The sequence below is a fragment of the Amblyomma americanum genome, chromosome 2 (assembly GCF_052857255.1).
Source record: "Amblyomma americanum isolate KBUSLIRL-KWMA chromosome 2, ASM5285725v1, whole genome shotgun sequence".
NCBI lineage: Eukaryota > Metazoa > Arthropoda > Arachnida > Ixodida > Ixodidae > Amblyomma > Amblyomma americanum.
The window spans coordinates 60266482-60287411 of record NC_135498.1 but is presented as its reverse complement, the minus strand read 5'-3'; the positions used below and the strand labels follow the sequence as shown (position 1 = coordinate 60287411).

At 51.2% G+C, this 20930-nt stretch overlaps 1 protein-coding gene across 1 annotated transcript; it reads left to right on the top strand.

The window, feature by feature from the left end:
• Positions 1–3706: 3706 nt before the first annotated feature.
• On the top strand, positions 3707–6978 carry LOC144118598 (uncharacterized). Its single transcript, XM_077651492.1, has 3 exons — positions 3707–3929; positions 5233–5483; positions 6416–6978. The coding sequence occupies exons 1-3, from the start codon at positions 3822–3824 to the stop codon at positions 6675–6677; spliced, it is 621 nt and encodes a 206-aa protein (XP_077507618.1). The 5' UTR covers positions 3707–3821; the 3' UTR covers positions 6678–6978.
• The last annotated feature ends 13952 nt before the right edge of the window (positions 6979–20930 follow it).

Genomic DNA, 20930 nt, shown 5'->3' with positions numbered 1-20930 from the left:
GAAGGAGTAACCGAGGACGCGCGCGCATCCCGGGACGGCGCACTGCAACGGTAACGTAGAGGTCCTCGCGGTGTGCGAGGATCGACAACCTCTCGGTTGTTCCCGGGACGCGATGACGTTGCGCACCTCCTCGGTGTTCCGCTTTGGCTTGCCGTGGTTGGTGAAGGAGTAACCGAGGACGCGCACGCATCCCGGGACGTCGCACTGCAACGGTCACGTAGAGGTCCTTGCGGTGTGCGAGGATCGACAACCTCTCGGTTGTTCCCGGGACGCGATGACGTTGCGCACGTCCTCGGCGTTCCGCTTTGGCTTGCCGTGGTTGGTGAAGGAGTAACCGAGGACGCGCACGCATCCCGGGACGTCGCACTGCAACGGTCACGTAGCGGTCCTTGCGGTGTGCGAGGATCGACAACCTCTCGGTTGTTCCCGGGACGCGATGACGTTTCGCACGTCCTTGGCGCTCCGCTTTGGCTTGCCGTGGTTGGTGAAGGAGTAACCAAGACGCGCGCGTATCCCGGGACGGAGGCGCCGAGCGCTGCAACGATCTCGTAGAGATCCTTGCAGTGGGCGAGGATCCCGCTATGACTGGCCTGCGGCGGTGGTCGGGACTCCACGCTGCCTCCGTCGGTGGTGTCGGCGAGCCCGGGGCGCGTAGTGACGAAATGTCGCCGCAAATTAATGACAGCGGCGACACTGATGCGACCGTGACCGTTGCCGTCCGTGCTTCTTCTGCTTCTTCCTTTGTTCTTCTTCTTCCTCTTAAAACATGGCACATACCCACATGGGGGGATTGGCCGAGGGGTAGTACCATAAACAAGGAGGTTTTCATAGGAGATTACGACAAAATATTAGCGCCAAGTGTGAATGTTGAAAAATTTATCAATGAAAAACGACAGGATAATATTTAAAGTAAAATAACAAACAGAATCTTGGTGAAACAAACCTTTGTTTTCGTCTCCTCTTCGCCTTTGTATGCAGACAGGCTGTGGCCATCCAAAAAGCATGGGTTCCGTATATCCAGTCGGCATTCAGCACAGAGTTATTCCAACTCGTCTCAAAGTTCTCACGCCTGTAAGATAGGTGTCGAAGACTACTTTAACAGAGGAAGCCGGAGATTAAAAAGAAAACAAGCAGCTCTGCCTCGGTGTCGAGATATAAGTTAAGCTTAAGAAAGTTTGGTTAATCTCAACATGATTTATTTTGAATTCGAAAGTTTCTTTCTAAACGGTGTGCACGGAGTGGGAATTTTACATATATGTTATTTCATGACCTTTATTTACTGTGTAGTTTACAACTTGTAATCATTTTCCTGAGTGTCCAATTTAAATGTGGAACTCGAGAAATGGCTGTCTGACATATTTTAATCATCTTCATTTAATATCACCCAGGCCCACGCATGTGGAACATAACCAACAACCCATATGTGCCTGGGAACAAGGAACGGACAAAATGGGCCTGGGTGATTTTAAATGAAGATGATTAAAATATGTCAGACAGCCATTGTTGTTACTTATTTCTTCCTCGTGGTTTTGTATACGCCGTGTCGCGTGATACGCGCTCTACGGCTAACGGTATTCTTTTCTTTTCTTTTCAGCAAGAGGCCCTGCAAAACAGAATAGACAAAATGTGTCGGATAGCCATATGGGTGCCTCCCACATTTGTAAGGAATAGCATATATATATTTTTTTGCTTGCAGTCCACAATTATGGAGTGCAATCAACGGGCCCTAACCTATTCTGCCGAAGTCTACATTTAGTCTTCAAAGGTCTTTTCAGGCACGTATATAGCAGATCTGCGAATCCCCCAAGCAGTCTGGCCTCCAAGAATATCGACACCCGCGTCTAGTGCCTGCTTATTGGGCTAATCCTCCAATAAGCAGGCTCTGGTGGAATACATGGTAGTACGAGAGGTGGTTGCTGTGTGTCCAGTGACCTGTGCAAGTTGTGCTGCCATACGAGCCATCCGCAATACGCACAAGCATTGTAACTTGCTACCTTGGCCTCGTACACAGCTTGGTACCACAAATGTGTGCGGCCATCCTATATGGCCTTGTCACTCATTCGCAAAGTTAAATTGCGCATTCTTTGATGTATCGTATTTTGCGATTGTATTGTGACTAGTTGAAAACGAGAGGATATATATATGTTGCGCTCAATGCGGTGCCAGGATATCGCGCATACATCTTGTGCGTCAGAGATTTTGAGGTTAAGAGATACGTCGTCCTTTCGCCCTCATAGAAGACACCGATTCTGCCGACCGTGGTAACTCAAGTAGCACAGTCGCTGGTGTTGTGCCAGGCTGTAGATCAGCCTGTAACAATGCAAGACTACAATAGAAACTGGGTACTCCAATTATTTTGCAAATGTTAAAGAAGAAAGCCGTGAAGCGTCGCTTATATTTCGTCTTCGCCGCACACTTTTGGCAGTCTTTTCTCCGCACGTCTTCTCAAAGAACCATCATTTATCGACAGCAGAAGCTCGCGAAAGGCCGCGCACTTCGCCCTATTGAGATAAGGAGTGCCGCCCTGGTTCAAGCAGTCTCGGCGGTTCCGTTCACCGTATTGCTCGAGCTGGCGTTAGCGGCAGCGGCGGAGCGCACTGTCTCTTCAACACTGGCAGCAGCGGGGACAGCCGCAGCTATACCCCCGGTTACGGCACGCAGATCTGTGTCCTGGTGTTGCGCGTCGGGCACCAGGTTCTCCGCACTGGGCACCTCCTGCCACGCGACTTCAGCGAGCTTGTCCTTGGAGGCCTCCGTGAACAGCACGCCGCCTCCCCTTGGCATTCCCACATTCTGACTTCCAGCTGCCGAGGCCGCTGGCACCGGGGCATTCATGGCGGCCGAGAGGCCGCCGGCAGCGCGCTGCCCTGCACCACCGTACCCGCTGTGCTTTTGTTCCGCTGCCTTGGCCCGGGACGCGATGTAGTTGCGCACTTCTTCGGCGTTCTGCCTGAGGTTGTTGTAGTTGGTGAACGAGTAAGCGAGGACAGTCACGCATCCCAGGACGGACGCGCTCAGTACGGCGACGATGACGTACAGGCTGTCGCGGCTGACGAGCACGACCGGGACGCTGATCTCCGCGTCCAGTTCCGACGACTCCATGACGCTTGTCCAGGTAATGAAAACTGGTCCACGGGAGCACAGCGATAAAATGGCGGCGCACCGATCGACACTTCATGCACGAGCTGCAGCTGCCGCCTGCGCCTCTTTGCTTCTTTTCCTTCCAGCCTTTGTATTGTTGATGCCATATGTAGTGAAGCTCGCGCCTACAGCTCACTTTCCTTCAACAGCTACGTCACGGTGGCTCGATAATCGTCGGCGAACTCTTATCTCGGACGCGTTGTCTGCCATATTGTTTGGAAGCAACCTAAACGTTTGGGTCGTTTCACCAATGAATTCCTCTCATCAGGCTATGCGCCCACTGGGCAAAGAAAAAAAACTTTATCGACTTGATATCTATCTCCTGTGCCAACAGGTCGCAGCGATAAATGTACCGTAACCTTGTGCATCTCTCCTTCTCAGCGCATTCACTACCAGGCCAAATTGTACAAAATGGCCGCAGATGGCAGGTTCTCTAGGATGCCCTCTGTGTTGCCCAAATGTTCCTTGTGGCTCGGAAGTTGAGCGCGGCAGGTTTATGTGGCGAATACGCTACTACCCTGCTTATAAAGGCACCGCTGTTAAAAAGAAAAAACTTGCAGGACCTCAACTTTTTCGGTCTCTGTGCAAGGAATAATGAGCGAAGAAAGAAGAGGAAGCGGCCTTCTCCCCGTCGTCTCCTTCAAATCCAGCGTGCATCTCAGGCCGGAGGGGCGACTACTATGACGACCAGCCCGCGCATTACCAGCCGCAGTGGGAGCGGTGGTAGCGCTGGACCCACGACCGGGGGAAGGCGCACCCACTTCCGGGAGTCCCAGCAGGCGACCCAGGTGACACACCCGCGGTCGCGCTATGCCCATCGTGATGCCCCTTGCCGCCACTCGGGATTCGTGAATATTGGCTGTCCTTTCTGCGCTTACTCGTGTAACCGCCCGCTGGCGGCTTACTGTGCAGGCGATGCACGCCGACGCAGTCCTGCTTCAGGAAATATTTTCAATTTTTTCACAACACAAACCAAAGATGAGATAGCGAGAGAACAAGATGTGTTCCCTGTCCTAGGCTGCAACTCGCGTACTAACATGCACCCTTGCCGAGTAGTAACGTGCAATACTGAAGTGCAGCCTTGCTGCGTGGTGATCTCGGTACCCACGAAATGACCAATGATAGAGAAAAATATACAAGAGCTGTATCTTGCCAGTAATCACCTACAGGGCAGAAACGCGGAGGCTAACGAAATGGGTTCAGCTTAAGTTAAGGACAACGCAGCGAACCATGGAAAGAAAAATAATAGGTATAACGTTCAGAGACCAGAAGCGAGCAGAGTGGGTGAGGGAACCAACGCGGATTAATGACACCCTAGCCGAAATTAAGAGGAATAAATGGGCTTGGGCAGGGCATGTAATGCAAAGGCAAGATAACTGCTGGTCCTTAAGGGTAACGGAGTGGATTCCAAGAGAATTAAGGCAAGTGTAGCAGGGGGCAGGAGAAAGTTAAGTGGGCAGATGAGATTACGAAGTTCGGGGGCATACAGTGGGCGCCGCTGGCAAAGGACAGAGTTATTTGGAGAGGCATGGGAGAGGCATGTGCCCTGCGGACGGCGTAGTCAGGCTGATGATGACGATGGACTTCTGGCCTTATTGCTCCACGTTAAGCCCCTTTTAATCCACCTGCCAATCCCGTCAGGCGTGATGTCATGGCGATGCATCCACAGGAGAAACAATTTGCAGTCATTTCACTCTGTCCTATAAGAACTAAGCGGTGGAAATGACGGCTTCATATTTTCTTCAAATTCAACTCTGCTTTGTCCGGTGTCCACTGCTGTGCATGTTCGTTGTGTGGCCTCATGCTAATCACTCGATTTATTTATTTATTTATTATAGATACCTGAAGGGCCCTTGAGTGAGGGCGCTTTACAGGAGGGGTACGATTCGTCGTACTTCTTTTCCAACATATTGTTTCATCGCCTTCCGCGAAAGAAACCCACATGCAGTACACTCTAGATGACATGGCCGAAAATATTCCACCTGCGAGCGCATTCTCTCTGCACTCATGCTAGCATCTCTGGGCGCCGCCAACTCGGAACAGTTACGCATCCCGCTTAGTGCCACCCGAACGCACCTTTGCTGGTCGCAGGGTACTCCTCGGGACATGTATGACAGCCTGCTGAGCGACGTGAACAAGCGCGAGACGTCCAAGAGCAAGCCATCCATCGCGTTCACCGCGCCGCACGATAACATGGACTCGCCGTTCGGCTCGCTCGACGAGTTCAAGGACTTCATGTACAGCTACTACACCGAGGGCCAGTCCATGATCGCGCACATGCGCGACCGCGTGCCCCGGGACCTGCCCGAAGTCGCGCAGCTGTTGGAGGCCTCCTTCAAGAGGTACGCGCCTATTGCGCAATCAGGCGCGCCTTCTGACCTACGTTTTGCAGCGGCAGCACAGAGTGAACAAATGTTTTGCGGATGGATAGTTGCAGCGACGTATAAGTGACTTGTAGGCACTGTGCGGCCCTAGAAATTTCTGCTAACTATTCGGACGATATGACGACACCATTCATTATGGTCGCTAGGTACGGCAGCTTTCACTTTGTCATGGCTGTACTCATCCTTAGAATAGCCCTCATTAGTCGACGTTCAAATCTGAATTATGAATGATGAGGGTGTAACATCCCAAAGCTACTCAGGCTACGAGGGAAGCCGTTGTGAAGGGCTCCGGAAATTCCGACCACCTGGGGTCTTTAATGTGCACTGACATCTCACAGTACACGGGCTTCTTGAATTCCGTCTATATCGAAATTCGACCATCACGGCCGGAATCGAACCCGAGTCGTCCGAGTCAGCAGTCGAGCGCCATAACCACTGAGCCAGGCTGCGGCCAGTTGACGTTCAAAGTAATATTAGCAGCTTACTGACAACCCATCAAACACAAGTAGAGATCCTGTGCATTCTGCCATACTGCATGATGCAAAGATTCTCTATGGTGCTTAACACTCTAACCCTCCCTACCCCTCGTTTTCTTGGTGCTATGCCTGTCAGGAGAAAAAGGTAGAAAATATACAAATGAAAAGGCACTGCACAGGCTATCGCGTCATAGCTTTCATCATGCTCTGGCCTCTATGGAGCATGACAAAAGGACATGGTGATAAAGGTGTTTTAGTTTTATTATACGTTGGTTTTGCTAGTACTAGTATGTTGCGAACTGACCCACTATTGAGCTCTGTTGAGGTACGAAAGGCAGACTCGAATGGAGTGACCGCAAAGGCACCACCACTGCCGTACAAATCGGGTTGCACTTTAACTTCGCGCACGTGCAGGTACGTGATGCTCAAGTTGGAGCTGGACTGCTACTTCTCGACGGTTGTGAACTACAGCTCGGAGCGCATCTCCAAGGAGGACCTCCGTTACTGGCCCAACCACATCCTCAAGAACATGGACGAGAACATGAGCTGGATCATGGAGCTCGTCCGGCGAAAGCCTAGTCTCTCCGAGTTCTACAACGATACCATGGAACAACTCAAGCTGCTCCTCTACCAGATGCGCTCGGCCACCCAGCTTTACGACTGGCAGTCCTTCTGAGCACCACGGACCTCGCCCCTGGACGTTCCCGCCGCCTGGCTCGAGCAGTGAGAATTAAAGGCAGCTTGGCCCCGGGCTTTTTGCAGTCACAAATGTGTTTGTAGACGTCTGTAGAAACAGCAGCGAAGTAGACGTCTCACCAGCAGACTCAGAAGTCAGAGGCATTGGTTCATCAGGCCTTTGTTCAACAGTACGTGGTTCAAGAAGCACCTTCTCTCTCCTGCGATTGATCACCAGTAGACTGTAGTATCATAATAGCACACACATTCAAGGAAAGAAACCTCACAAAATTTCCACCATCTTCCAGGGCAAAGTTTCAGCATCACAGTTATTTTAGTAAAACAGCTGATAATATATTATTACAGTAATTGAAGGCGCACCCAAAGAAGGCACAGCACTCGCCAGTTGCGATAGCGTGCGCCGATCGATCCTCGAAACAAGCGTTAACCCCGTCTCAACACGCGAGGAGAAATTTTCAGTCTACCCCGCGTAACCATAGCACCGATGAACACCGGAGGGATCAAAATGGTGATGTGAAGGTTGTTGCAAGAACGGGGATGATGCGTAAACCCTCAACTTCCCTTCATATTTTATGGATGCGAACAAAAATGTTTTTTCTTTTTTGAAAATCTGCAGCTGGACAGCAGATTCTACGTCGCTCAGATACGTGGGCACCGCAGCCTGTACGCGGCTAAACGTCGGAGCACAAACGCAAAGTACAGAGTTCTAGCGAAAGGAAGAATGACAGCACATGCGCTCACCACTAAGGGGGTTATTAGGTGAAAAATTTGTTTTTTTAAGGACTTGAGCTGCAGTGCAAGTGGTGGTAGCGAGCGCTTCTTCCGTCATTTTGTCTTCGTTTTTTGTTCTCTTGTGTTTGTTCGAACTCCCGCATATTTTATTTGTACATAAGCCGCTTTACCTAAGTGTCTTTAGCGCATACCCGTCGTAATATAACGGGTTTCTCTACAGCTGGTTTCAGTGCTCTCAATTTTCAAACTACGAAATGATTTAGCTATCATAGTGATAAGCTTTTCTAGTTCGATTACATGCCCTGATCAAAAGAACCTGAACAGGGAGAGAGATAAAAACATTTACTTTCCGGCCCTTGTCCGGATCGCCGTCTCAAGTCGGACCGTCTGAGCTCATATCGGCCAACACGTGGGCGGTAACGGGGGCGATATGGACAATAAGCAGTGGCCACAGTATTTGCCGCAGCGCAACTGGAGGAGCGGCCCAGCTCCCCCAAGAATAGGGTGCCTCACTGGTAGGAACCAACGTTGTGAGTAGGGCGGTGACAGTGTAGCACCTGGGCAGGTCCAATTTGTGTGTGTGAGCTATCAGGATAGGCGCCACTTACCTGACAGCGGTGGTGGCCACAGCGCTTGAGTATGTGGTGGTTGAAATACTTTGTGCCCTCTAGTGGCAGACAAAACCGAAGGAAGGAATTTCAGGGTGTTATTTTTGTCGCAGAGCGCAAAATATAACATCTAACAGTGCATGTATGCGACGGCTCCTGGTTGTCGCATTGTCCGCTATAGCCCAACGCACCAGAGTCGGGATAACGAACACTTTTTAGCGTTTGCGGTGCTGAAAACGGAGCCGAAAAAATGAACATCGGTTCTGATCAACAGAGATCCGATGAGCAATCTAATAGGCGACGGCTTATTTCAAGAGCTGAATTCTACCTTTTCATGCGTAGATGATTGAGAAGCGGTGGCATATTTCACATTCTTCACATAAGTTGCGGAAGTGGTATGGCTACCCTCTAGAGTGGGCGGTTGTATCTGCCTAGAGGTCTTAGTAATTTAAAGTAATTAAGCTGCGTAGTCTCGTTTACATTCAAGAGCCACCTTGAGGAAAGGAAATGGTGCGTTATTTATCTCGCATCTCAGTGGACACCTGAACCGCGCCATAAGAAAAGGGAGGAAGGTGGGAGTGAAAGAAGAATGAGAGAAATAAAAAGAGGAAAATTTGTTTTTGAGGAAAGGAAGTGATGCAGTAACTTTCTCGCATATCTCGGTGGACGCCTGAGCCGCGCCGTAAGGGAAGGGATAAAGGAAGGACTGGAAGAACAAAGGAAGAAAGAGGTGCCGTGGTGGAGAGAGAGAGAGAGAAAAAAATTTTATTGTTGGAGAGAAAGTCGGGGCACGCCCCTGGGTCTCCGCACGACCCCACTGCACTCAAGTGTTCATGTCCCTAAGGTCCATAACACTGGCAGCCCGGCCGGTGGCGATTGTCTGCACGGCCGGGTCCTCCGAGCGCAGCAGGGTCTCCCAGTCCTCCCAGGTCTTGAGGTCCTCTAGGCCTGTAGGCCTCTGTAGGCCTGCGTCATCTCGCTGAACGAATGCATTCGCTCCCTCGCGAATCCCCGATCCGAGGCCACCTGAACCCGGTTTAAAGAACCTCGGGCTAAAAGGTTGGCGGCCTCGTTTCCGGGATTCCCGGAGTGCGCAGGCACCCATATAAGCTCTACATGGCGGGGTGAGGGTGCATCGGGCGAGCCCAGTATGCCAAAAGCAGGGACGTGGACTCGGCCTCGCGCAAAATTTAGAATTGCAGTTTTAGAGTCTGTTAAAATGTACCGAGCTTCCGTGCGGGTGATGGCAATTGCGATGGCGGCTTCCTCTGCAGCCTCTGGGGTGGTGTCAGGGGGGAGAGGTAGTGTGAGGAGGGCGGATGAAGAGCAGTCCACCATGGCTGCGGTTGCTTCGTCACCCGTGCAGGCGGCGTCCACCCATACGGCGTCCGGCTCGGAGCCGTACACTCGGTGGAGTGCCTTCACACGGGCTCTGCGGCGCTGCTCATGGTGGGAGGGGTGCATATTTTTTGGCAGTGGCTTGATGACCAGCTCTCGGTGAAGGGATCGAGAAATGGGGAGGAGGGTCGGGTCGTTGGCCGGTATTCTGATTCCGAGGGAGTCTAGGATATACCGGCCTGTGGAGGTTTGTGTAAGCCTTATGTATTGGGCCTGTCGATGGGTCTCCATGAGTTCCCCGATCGTGTTGTGGAGGCCCAGGCCTAGTAATCTGTCTGTGGGGGTGTTGAGGGGAAGATGAAGTGCGACTTTGAATGCCTTGCGGATCAAGGCATCCAAAGTATTTATGTCGTCTTTGGATAGTTCTAGGTATGGGGTAGTGTAGAGCACACGGCTGAGGACAAAGGCATGAATGAGGCGACAGAGGTCGCGCTCCTTCATGCCTCTATGATGGCCCGAAACTCTGCGGATGAGATGCGATATCGCGCCTGCAACCTGGAAATCTTTAACCTGCACTGACATCGCACAGCACAGGGGTGCCTTAGCGTTTTGCCTCCATAAAAATGCAGCTTCCAGAAGCAGACTTGACGAAACACTGCACAAGACTCTCAAAGACGCCATCGGGCCGCCTTCTTGCCCGAATACCACACCAACCCTAGCCAGTGACTCATCCATAAAGCTCATCAATAAAGTTTTCACCTACTTACCTACCTCGACCACCTGGGGATCTTTGACGTGCACTGACATCGCACAGCACAAGGGCGCCTTTGCGTTTCACCTCCATCGAAACGCAGCCGCCGCGGTCGGGTTCGAACCCGGGTACTCCGGATCAGTAGCCGAGCGCCCTAACCACGGAGCCACCGCGGCAGGTAAAGAGAGAAAGTGCTCTTGCCATTTCGTGCGCAGTGGTGCAGCGCTTAAGCGATGTGCCACTGCCCGACGATGGCAAGTGCTGCCACGTGTGGGGATTGTGCGACCCAGATTGCTCTTTCCGAGCAACCGCTCACGACCGGTCATTATTTAACTGTTTTTAAGCGGACGCTTCCAGACGCTTTCACAACACTGCAATGATGGCGAGTACTACCGGAAATGGCCTAAGAAATAATAATAATTGGTTTTTGGCGGAAAGGAAATGGCGCAGTATCTGTCTCATATATCGTTGGACACCTGAACCGCGCCGTAAGGGAAGGGATAAAGGAGGGAGTGAAAGAAGAGAGGAACAAATTGGTCCGTAGTGGAGGGCTCCGGAATAATTTCGACCACCTGGGGATCTTTAACGTGCCCTGACATCGCACAGCACACGGGCGCCTTAGCGTTTTTCCTCCATAAAAACGCAGCCGCCGCGGTCGGGTTCGAACCCGGGAACTCCGGATCAGTAGTCGAGCGCCCTAACCACTGAGCCACCGCGGCGGGGCCTAAGAAATTCCAGGAATCAAAATCCACCATTGCCGGTTACGCTGCGTCCAGGATTATTACAGCCGGGAAAGAATCTTGGCATCAAAATGTGCAAGTTTTCGGGTAGAACCCATGGCCGAGAAGTGGATTGTAGCAGTACTGGAGTCAAGTCGACATGCTCTGTCACGTGTCACGTTCAATGCCAACCATAGTGGCGCGCACTTAAAAGATATATTTTCAAATTAACTACACGTTACAACTTTTTGGTAGAGCTATAACTATGCTTTCAAACTGCCAGCGTCCAGCCGCAGTTTTGGTGTTTGTGCGGCCTCTCGCCGCGCCTAATCTAGTTTCTTGATGTTGCGATCATCTGAAACACGTACGCACTGTTGGAATCGAAAGTTAACGGACTGTGAGGTGAGGGAATTCTTTCGGCATTGCCACGCAAGCACATCCCCTGAAATGTATGAATGTATGACGGGGAGAGTCCTTCCGCTGGTAATAGGCACTACTAGAATAAGGTGACGCTATCAGTAAGGGGCATAAGATAATAGCGGGAGGGGGGGGGGCGCAGGAAATTAACCAGAGGGAGGGGCGTTATTTTCTTGCGCCTGCGCCCTGGCCCCTCACCATAGTGCAGATCACATGCTCTCTGCTTATTTTGTCATATCTTGTCTATAGAGTGATGGCTGCGAATTTGCGGCGAATTAGTCAACAAGCGGCTGAACTAAACACCTCGCGAACGCATATAAAAGAAGCGCTATTGGAACGCATGCCAATTACTATATTTTTAGCGGAGTCGATGCAACCAAGATGCGTTCAAGAGATGAAAGATATCTGGTGTGTTTTACACACCATAATCGTCCCTAACAACCATGGTTCGCATGACTCATTGGAGCCCTACGTTCCAGTAATGGGAAAAGGCGAATTTCTGCAATAAAACAAAATGTAACTCAATTAAGCCCTTCAGACGGCGGGAACAACATATAGCATTTAATGGGCATTAAGCCAGAAAAGGCCACTTGCGACATTAGAGTTGTCCCGCCGAGGTGGGTCAGTGGTTAGGGCTCTCGGCTACAGATCCGGTGTACCCGGGCTCGAACCTGACCGCGGCGGCTGCGTTTTTATTGAGGCTAAACGCTAAGGCACCCGTGTGTAGTGCGATGTCAGTGCACGTAAAAGATCCCCAGGTGGTCGAAATTATTCCAGAGCCCTCCAATACGGCACCTCTTCCTTTCTTCTTTCACTCCCTCCTTTATCTCTTTTCTTACCGCCCGGTTCAGGTGTCGGCAGATATGGCTACTGATCCGGAGTTCCCGGGTTCGAACCCGACCGCGGCGGCTGTGTTTTTATGGAGGAAAAACGCTAAGGCGTCCGTGTGCTGTGCGATGTCAGTGCACGTTAAAGATCCCCAGGTGGTCGAAATTATTCCGGAGCCCTCCACTACGGCACATCATTTTCCCTTTCTTCTTTCACTCTCTCCTTTATCCCTTCCCTTACGGCGCGGTTCAGGTGTCCAACGATATATGAGACAGATACTGCGCCATTTCCTTTCCCCAAAAACCAATTATTGTTATTATCGGCCGATATGCGAGACAGATACTGTGCCATTTTCTTTCCACAAAAAACCCATTTTCAATTTTTTTCATTGGAGTTTGTCAGTGCACGTTTGACATCCCTAGGTGTTGTTGTTGTTGCCTGAAAGATAATGGCACATATCCACGGTGGGGGATTGGCCAGGGTTTGGTGCAGATCCAAACAGGGAAGCTCTAATCCAAGTGAATCTCAAGCGGTTTATCAAATAAGAAGGTTATGAATGAAAAGGTAATCCTTAATTAGATTGAGCATGAAGAAATCGATTTGAAACGAAACAAGCGGTGCGAGTAGAAGTACTGAATTTTGAAGTTTGATAAGAACGCAAATAATTTTGAGAGAGAAGAAAAGGTAACGAGAGGCTAACACAAAAATCTCCCGGTTGCAATGATATACTTGTGGAGTATCTGACACACCTGCCAAATGGCATGCCCTTTGACGGTTGCACCGAATGAGAGGAGGACGGGAAGAGTAAACGGCAGACCTAACTGAGCGAGAGGATTTACCAAAAAACTGAATTCTCTGCCGTGCAAATCTCCGGCAGTAGGGGATGAAATGATCTATTGATTAAACGTCCCCGCATGACGCACACAGTTCCGATGGCGTGAACCCCATACGGCATAAATGTGAGGTTTGGAACGCCCTGGGCAACAGGGCCATTGATGGCAGATTTCGCTCAGAAATCGGCAATAGAATTTGAAGAAATGCCACAGTGTCCTGGGATCCACTGAAAACGTACCTCTAGGACATGAGGAGGCACAAAGTACAGTAGGGATCGGTACAGGAGAGTAGTTTGCGAGCTTTCTAGTGCATCCAAGAGTGAGCGGCAGTCCGAGAGAATTACGACTTGATAAATATTGCTGGGAACGTTTTGAAGGGCCAAACCAATAGCGAGAAATTCAGCAGTGAAAATTGGTGTATAATCAGGGATCCGGAGAGAATAATGTCAATCTAGTGTTTGTGAATAAACACCTACTCCTGTTTTTTCGGCTTGTTGAGAGGCATCTGTGAAAATTGCAGCATGGCTCGGATAATGTAATAGATACTACACCAGGAGACCATTCAGCACGTTGGCAGGTAGTTGCTTTGCGTAATGTAGCAGCACCACATGGTCGAAGCAAACAGCTGGTGCAGCCTGCAAATCGCTGACGCATTGCACAGACCTAAGCGAGACTGCCATTCTACACAGAAGGTGCTCGGTAAACACAAATTGAGGCAGTTTGTAAATGGGCCAATGTTTATCTAGAAAGAATGCTGGGGTTGTCAAAAAATTGGAGGAGCCATTCCAGGCATTGGCTCAAGTCCCCGTAAGAAGGTGCGCACTGTGAGAAGTTGGAAGCGAGACTTCAAGTCCCGTATGCGAGCTTCCAGAAAAAGGACACAATTCGGCACTGATTTTGGTAAACCCAGGCATAGCCGTAGAGCACGCCTCTCCAAAAGAATCAGAGGTTGAATTTTATATCTAGGGCAACCTGAGAGTAGAACGCAGCCGAACTCCAAAATTGGTCTTACGTATGTTTTATAAAGAAATAAGAGAGTGCCTCTGCGCATACCAAACTTCCTTTTGCTGATTCGCATAAGGCGACCGAGAGCACGCTCACCATTTAAGACTTACTTTCGATATGAGGTCGCCAGTCGAGGTGAGGGTCGTAAATGACACCTAGATACTTTAGGGACCCCACTTGCGGGATTTGGGCGCCACAATACTGTAGACTTGAGGGGACGCTGGAGGAAAAATGAGAACTGAAGATTTGTTCACGGTTAGAGTTAAGTGTAAGTTGCCCAGTCATACTTCCAGTGCATTGAGGTAGGTCTGCAAAAGCTGGTAACGTGAATGTATGTCTCTAGAAGAAGCGAAACAGGCGATGTCGTCCGCATAGACATACACCTTGACGTCACCCTGAGTAGATATATCTCGCACAAGTATGTTAAAAAGTAACGGAGACAGTACGGAACCCTGCGGCGCACCTCTAGCCTGTGAAAACGACTCGGAAGTAAAGGAACCGTCCGAACGAAAGAACCGCCTTTCTTTTAGGTTCCTGAACCCATGCAAGAATATAAAAAGGCGTCCGAATTTCGTCCAGCTTGTGCAATAAAATCGAATGCTCTACACTGTCATACGCTTTAGCGATATCCGAGGTGACTAACGCCGCGACGTCTTTCTTCTCCATTGCGATCCTAAATCTACTTTCCAAATCCAAGTGTGCTGTTCAAATCGAGCACCCCCGACGAAACCCTATCTGAGAAGCACTGAAGGCTTGTACCGCTAGCACATGATCTGTAAGACGGCTGTGCACAATTCGTTCAATAACATTTAATCCATGATGAAAAAACAGCGCAAGGAACGAGACGAAAACACGAAGGAAGAAGACACAGACACGTAACTAAATTAGACAAGAGGGAAATGGGCCGAATGTAGAAAATATTCCGGAGCCCTCCACTACGGCACCTCTTCCTTTCTTTCACTCCCTCCTTTATCCCTTCCCTTACGGCCCGGTTCAGGTGTCAGGCGAGATGCGAGACAGATAATGCGCAATTTCCTTTCCCCAAAAGCCAATGTCAATTTCATTTCATTAGAAAGCACAGCGCAAAAAGCAACACATGAACACGGCCAGCGGTCGTATACAAAACGCAGCGAGGACTTGAAAGCGGGTAGTGCGGCTGCCGCGTTCGCCCTCCCAGTATCGTCATACCTGCCACGGCGGCGCTGCGGTCACTGTGCGGAGCCAATGACGGAACGCCAGTAGAGGGAGTAAACTGGCCGCTGTGCCGGCCCGACGACTGCTGGCGCGCCCGCGCGGTCACGTGATAGAAGGTCACATTTTCCGCGATTCTGCCGCGCATGACCGGCCGCCATCTTGAAATCTCTGACGGCCAAGGAACGTTCGAATGCGAGAAGAGCGAACGCTCTTAAAAAATGAGAAATGCGTTCAAAGGTGCAAAACTGCTGAGAACGTTGAGAGGTCGCCTAGAGATTCCGAGTGATTTGTACAGCGGGCAAGGCGTCGTGCCGAACGGGCGATGGTGTTCTGTGGCCTCCCTGGCAGCCCTGCAACGTGTTCCTGTCGCATTCCACTATTAAAGGCGAAGCTTAATCGTCCTCGTTTTTTTCTCTTCGCTGCTGCTGAGCCTATCATTCGATGTCGTCAGGGGAAGTTCTAGAAACACTGTATAACTTGAGTGATAAACCATCTCAAAATTCAATTTTCTTGCTTGCGTGCTATTTACGGCGCGTTATTTGTAACGCACTTTTTTTTAGTGAAACCGACCGCGTCATTGTATAAGCAAGAGGTGCCAGCAGGCGCCGTCGCCAAAAATATTAAGGCACAATGGAATCCGTATACACGAGCAAAGCTTCTATATTTCACCGTTACATGTACTGGCCGAAGATATTTCAGGCCAGAATACCAGATTATCGTCCTCTTAACAACCTTGGTCGCGCTACCGTGCGTACTGCACAGGTTTTTCGTTCACGCCAAGCATCTTAGGAATCCACCTTCAAAATATAACCAGGCGGACGTCGTCGGAGCATGTCCCAACACCGGTGCCGTTGTCGCCGACCTTGTGCGAGATGCTCTGTAGCTACGCACATCGTCGACGTTCCGCTCCACTTTTCCGTGGTTGGTGGGCTAAAGGTCAGCATACACGCCAAGGAAGGAAACGCCCAGCACGGCGACAATCACGTAAAGGTCCGCCCGGTTGCTGAGGCTCGCTGGTCCACCGGCGTCTGCATCTCGGCGTCCGTGCTGCTCCCCGTCCCGACGCCAACATCCTCGGCGTTCAGCTCGAGCCTGCCGTGGTTGGTGGGCGAGTAGGACAGCATACACGCACAGCCAAGAATGGAAACGCCCAGCACGGCGACAATCACGTAAAGGTCCGCCCAGCACGGCGACAATCACGTAAAGGTCCGCCCGGTTGTTGAGCCTCGCTGGTCCACTGGCGTCTGCATCTCGGCGTCCGTGCTGCTCCCCGTCCCTACGCCAACATCCTCGGCGTTCAGCTCGAGCCTGCCGTGGTTGGTGGGCGAGTAGGACAGCATACGCGCACAGCCAAGGATGGAAACGCCCAGCACGGCGACAATCACGTAAAGGTCTGCCCGGTTGTTGAGCCTCGCTGGTCCACTGGCGTCTGCATCTCGGCGTCCGTGCTGCTCCCCGTCCCTACGCCAACATCCTCGGCGTTCAGCTCGAGCCTGCCGTGGTTGGTGGGCGAGTAGGACAGCATACGCGCACAGCCAAGGATGGAAACGCCCAGCACGGCGGCGATCACGTGAAGGTCGGTTCGGTTGCTGAGCATCGCTGGAAGGCTCACCAGCGTCAGCAGCTGGGCGTCCATGCTGACTCCCGTCCCAACGCCGTCGAGCCTGGACCTGCCTCCGGGTGATACTGAACCGTCGAATGAGAGCTGCGGTGGAAGCCGCGACCGTCGCCACCATGAACGCTTGTTCTCCTTCGCCGTCTTCTGCTCCTCCTTTCGATCTCGGGCAGCTGAGAGCGACACTGACATCAGCGGTGAGCGTCTTGCGCAGCGTGTATGCTTTCTTGGCGGAAACCGCTCGACTGGCAGCTAAATGTGCGCCCTCTGGTTGAGAAACATAGTATGCTACTTTATTGCGAAAGCAGCGCCCTCACTCTACAGCCCACGGCGCCACAGAATGTGTTACTGCAGCCATGTGGTTGTCGTAATCAGCAGTGCAGGTGGAAACTGTGCAGAAGTTTCCCCAATTAAGGAGACGATCAAGAGGGCTGTGTTGGGGGGTTGGGCAGCGATAATTTGAAACTTGAATGTCATCGCTTTTACAGCGTTGGCTCCACGTGGGAGGATTTATGAGGAAGAGCTCTGTGGTGAGCTGCAGGACTGACAGATGGCGCCATCGGCCAGTCCTGCCGCTCACCACAGAGCTCTTCGCCATCTGTCGGTCATCTGTGTCTGTCTGTGAATATACGCATAATCGCAACCAAGGTGTGCTTGTGCTAAAACAAAAACCGGCAATTGTTTTTCAATTAGAAAAAAATGTCACACCAGCTAGCTTCAGTTCGGAATTTGGTGCCAACTTCCTCAACTTTCTGTTCTATTCCGCACGTAATCACTTCAGCTTTACGTTTTCTTTTTCGTGTTTTTTCCACGAGTGCTCTTGTATCCTCGAGGTCCAATCCGGACAGGGCTGCCTCAAATCCTTCCCACGTTCGCTGCCTATTACCCACCCGCCACGGTGGCTCAATGGTTAGGGCACTCGGCTACTGATCCGCTGTACCCGGGTTCGAACACGACCGCGGCGGGCGCGTTTCGACGAGGGCGAAACGCTAAGGCGCCCGTTTGCTGTGCGATGTAAGTGCACGTTAAATATCCCAGGTGGTCGAAATTGTTCTGGAGCCCTCCACTACGGCACCCCTTTTTTTCTTTTCTTCTCTTTTAGTCCCTGCTTTTTCCCTTCCCTTACGGTGCGGTTCAGGTGTCAGCCGATATGTGAAACAGATACTGCGCCATTTCCTTTCCCCAAAAACAAATTTTCAATTTTCCTCGTGGTAGAGCACCCGCCTCGGCTACGAGAGGGGGTGGGGTTCGACTCTCACTGCCACCGGGTACCCACTGGTCATGTTGAAATGGCTGCAAGCCATTCCTCAGTCTGATGCTTGGCTCCTGAGGGTGGAAGGCTTGGAAAAGGAGTCATGGTGGGTGAACAGCGCAACAAAGGCGGGACAAAGGCAAGATAAGCGCTGACTAGCAACTGAGTTTATTGAAGAACGAAAAATGGTAATATATAGTGAACGTAAAAATGAAATACCAACTCGTCCAAATTTCAGCTTTACTCAATTGGAAAAGGAGCCCGCGCCCTCAAATCCCAGCACTGCATGACCCGCAAAAAGGGCCACAAGTGGGCTTCTACCGCACGAGGCGGATTTAGGGTTGCTTGACGGCGGAACGAGTTACTGACCTGTCAAAGCAACGGTTTGGTGCAAGACCCTTTTTCCCAAGCATCTCAACCAGAAGAGGCGAGCACCTGGCCGAGGGAAATCTTGAGTCCATTAGAAAACCGGTGTGTGCCCGGCGGCAAAGGGGATCAAACCCAGTACCTCCCGATTGTGAGGCGGATGCTCTACCACATGTCCACGGCTTCGGTTCAAAGAAGTTTGCGGTCTCCCAAAAGAGTTTCCCCATAGCCATACATGGAACAGGCCAGGGCCAGACCACATCCCAAGAGCGAGTAATTAAAAATTTGAAAATAGGTTTTTAGGGAAAGGAAATGGCGCAGTATCTGCCTCACATATCGACGGATACCTGGACCGCGCTGTAAAAGAACGAATAAAGGAGGGAGTGAACGATGAAAACAAGAAAGATGTGCCGTAGTAGAGGGCTCCGGTATAATTTCGACCACCTGGGGATCTTTAACCGGCACTAACAACGCACAGCACACAGGCTCCTCAGCGTTTCGCCTCCATCGAAACGCGGCCGCCGCGGTCGGGTTCGAACCCGGGAATTCCGGGTCAGTAGCCTAGCGCCCTAACCACTGAGCCACCGCGGCGGGTCCAAGAGCGAGTTCCTGTAAGTTATAGAGCGAGGCTCCATAACTGGTGGACCCCCACACCAGAGACTGCGCTTGTACCACTTTAGGTTTGGCCGTCCTCGGGGGTCGAAAGTCCTCCCAACGAGCATGGCGGGTCATTCATCTACTGCCACCGCGTTGGTGGTATGTGGGTCTAAACCACAAGCTTCGGACAGGCTGGGTTGCTACTCCCCGTGGTGCGCTTCCGGGCTGAGCACCGCTGCCAAACTCCGAGGCGCCCTTGACGTACGTCGGCTAATCTCATCGCGCCGCGCCTCAAGCGAGAGCCCGATTCTAGCGTCTTGCATTTGACGCAGGCCCTTTTTACTAAGTGAGGACCTACCGCCTACGTACCTGAAGCTCGACTGTGGGCTTCATCCCACATCCATCTGGTACAGCGGTACTACTCAGAGACTCTTAAGTGACGCCATCGCCACTTCTGCTTTCGCTTCGCCCTCGTTCTCTCAGCCTACTGAGACGCCCGCAGGCCACAGCGTTTCCCGGAGATCGACCTGGTTACACGGAGGGGGACGAGGACAGACCCAAGCAGCGCTCCCGAGTGGTCCTAGGGCTCGGGTTACACAAGGACGCCCCTACCCCTGATTACTTTAGTGAACGGGAATTTCATGGCAGCGATTAGGGCGCTGGACATACTACCAGACACTATCAAGACGCTATTGCTGCGGCAGGGCAGTGCGCGCACCCGTTACTCTATTAGAACCCCATGGATCCCGGATGTACTGCGTGTTTCCAAAATTATCCCGGTGCTTAAAAAGCCAGGCGAAGGGTTGGTCTTAGACAACATTCGACCAATTTCATTGACATCGAATCTGGTGAAATTGGTTGAACGCGTGCTGCCCATTATTACTGAAAAGAGACTACTTAACCCCTGTCAGATTGGTTTCAAGCCTGGGTGCTCTATATGGTGTGCGCATACTGACCTCGAAAGCCGTGTCCGACTAGCGCGCCGGCGTCGACAGTATGCTGCGCTGGTAACTCTTGACATCTCGAAAGCATATGACAGTGTCGAACATGGGCCTCTGATGTACAGACTACGTGCTCTGGGCTTGCCAAGTTATTTTGTGGAATGGGTGTCAGCTTTCCTGGCTGACAGAGAATTTTATTGTTGTCAACGCGGAGTTTCTACAAGGAAATTTCATCAATCTAGAGGTGTGCCTCAAGGTGCAGTTCTCTCCCCTGTTCTATTCAACCTCTTACTCAGTTCGATTCCGACTTCCCCTGACGTGACTACGTACGTGTATGCGGACGATATAGCTTTCTTTGCTGCTGCGAGTGATTTGCATTCTGTGTATATGGTTTTACAGTCATATTTAAATTCCCTTGATCGATGGTTATCTGAGTTACACTTAAGTCTTAATGTAAACAAGTGCGCTTTGTTACCTTTTCCGGTTACTCAACAGGTACACATTTCATTGTCTTATCGTCATCATGTCATTCCTCAGGTATGTTCCCTAAAGTATCTCGGGGTATCTTATGACTCCTCTCTCTCTTGGCGGTCACATATAGATCAGGTTGTTGCGAGAGGGATTCGGGCGGTAGGCCTTCTGCGAAGGATGAGTAGCCCTCGCTGCGGTATGCGCAGACATGCTCTTCTGCTGATTTACAAAATGTATATCCGGCCAATCTTGGAATTCGGTTGCGTTTTGTTTTCTGGAGCAGCTGCATACAAACTGCGCCCACTTCTGCTCTTAGAGCGAGAAGCTCTGCACCTGTGTTTGGGTCTCCCTAAATACGTGGCAAACAATGTTTTGTATCTGGAAGCGCGGGTGCCGTCTCTTACTGCAAGGTTTCGCCTTTTGACAGTACAAACGTTTTTAAAGTTTTGCGACTCGGACCAGCATGCATCCGAGTTGATCTTCCTAGGGCAGCGAGCGGAGTTCTTGGGTGTCGGATGGTCTCGCCTTCAAACTCCCCAAATCTGTTTCGTTGAATCTTTGCTGGG

Excerpts from the sequence above, each read along its gene's own strand:
- LOC144118598 (XM_077651492.1), top strand. The coding sequence starts at position 3,822 with ATGACGACCAGCCCGCGCATTACCAGCCGCAGTGGGAGCGGTGGTAGC. Across the intron at positions 3,930-5,232 it reads AGTCCCAGCAGGCGACCCAG|GGTACTCCTCGGGACATGTA; the intron begins GTGACACACCCG and ends TGCTGGTCGCAG. Across the intron at positions 5,484-6,415 it reads TTGGAGGCCTCCTTCAAGAG|GTACGTGATGCTCAAGTTGG; the intron begins GTACGCGCCTAT and ends GCGCACGTGCAG.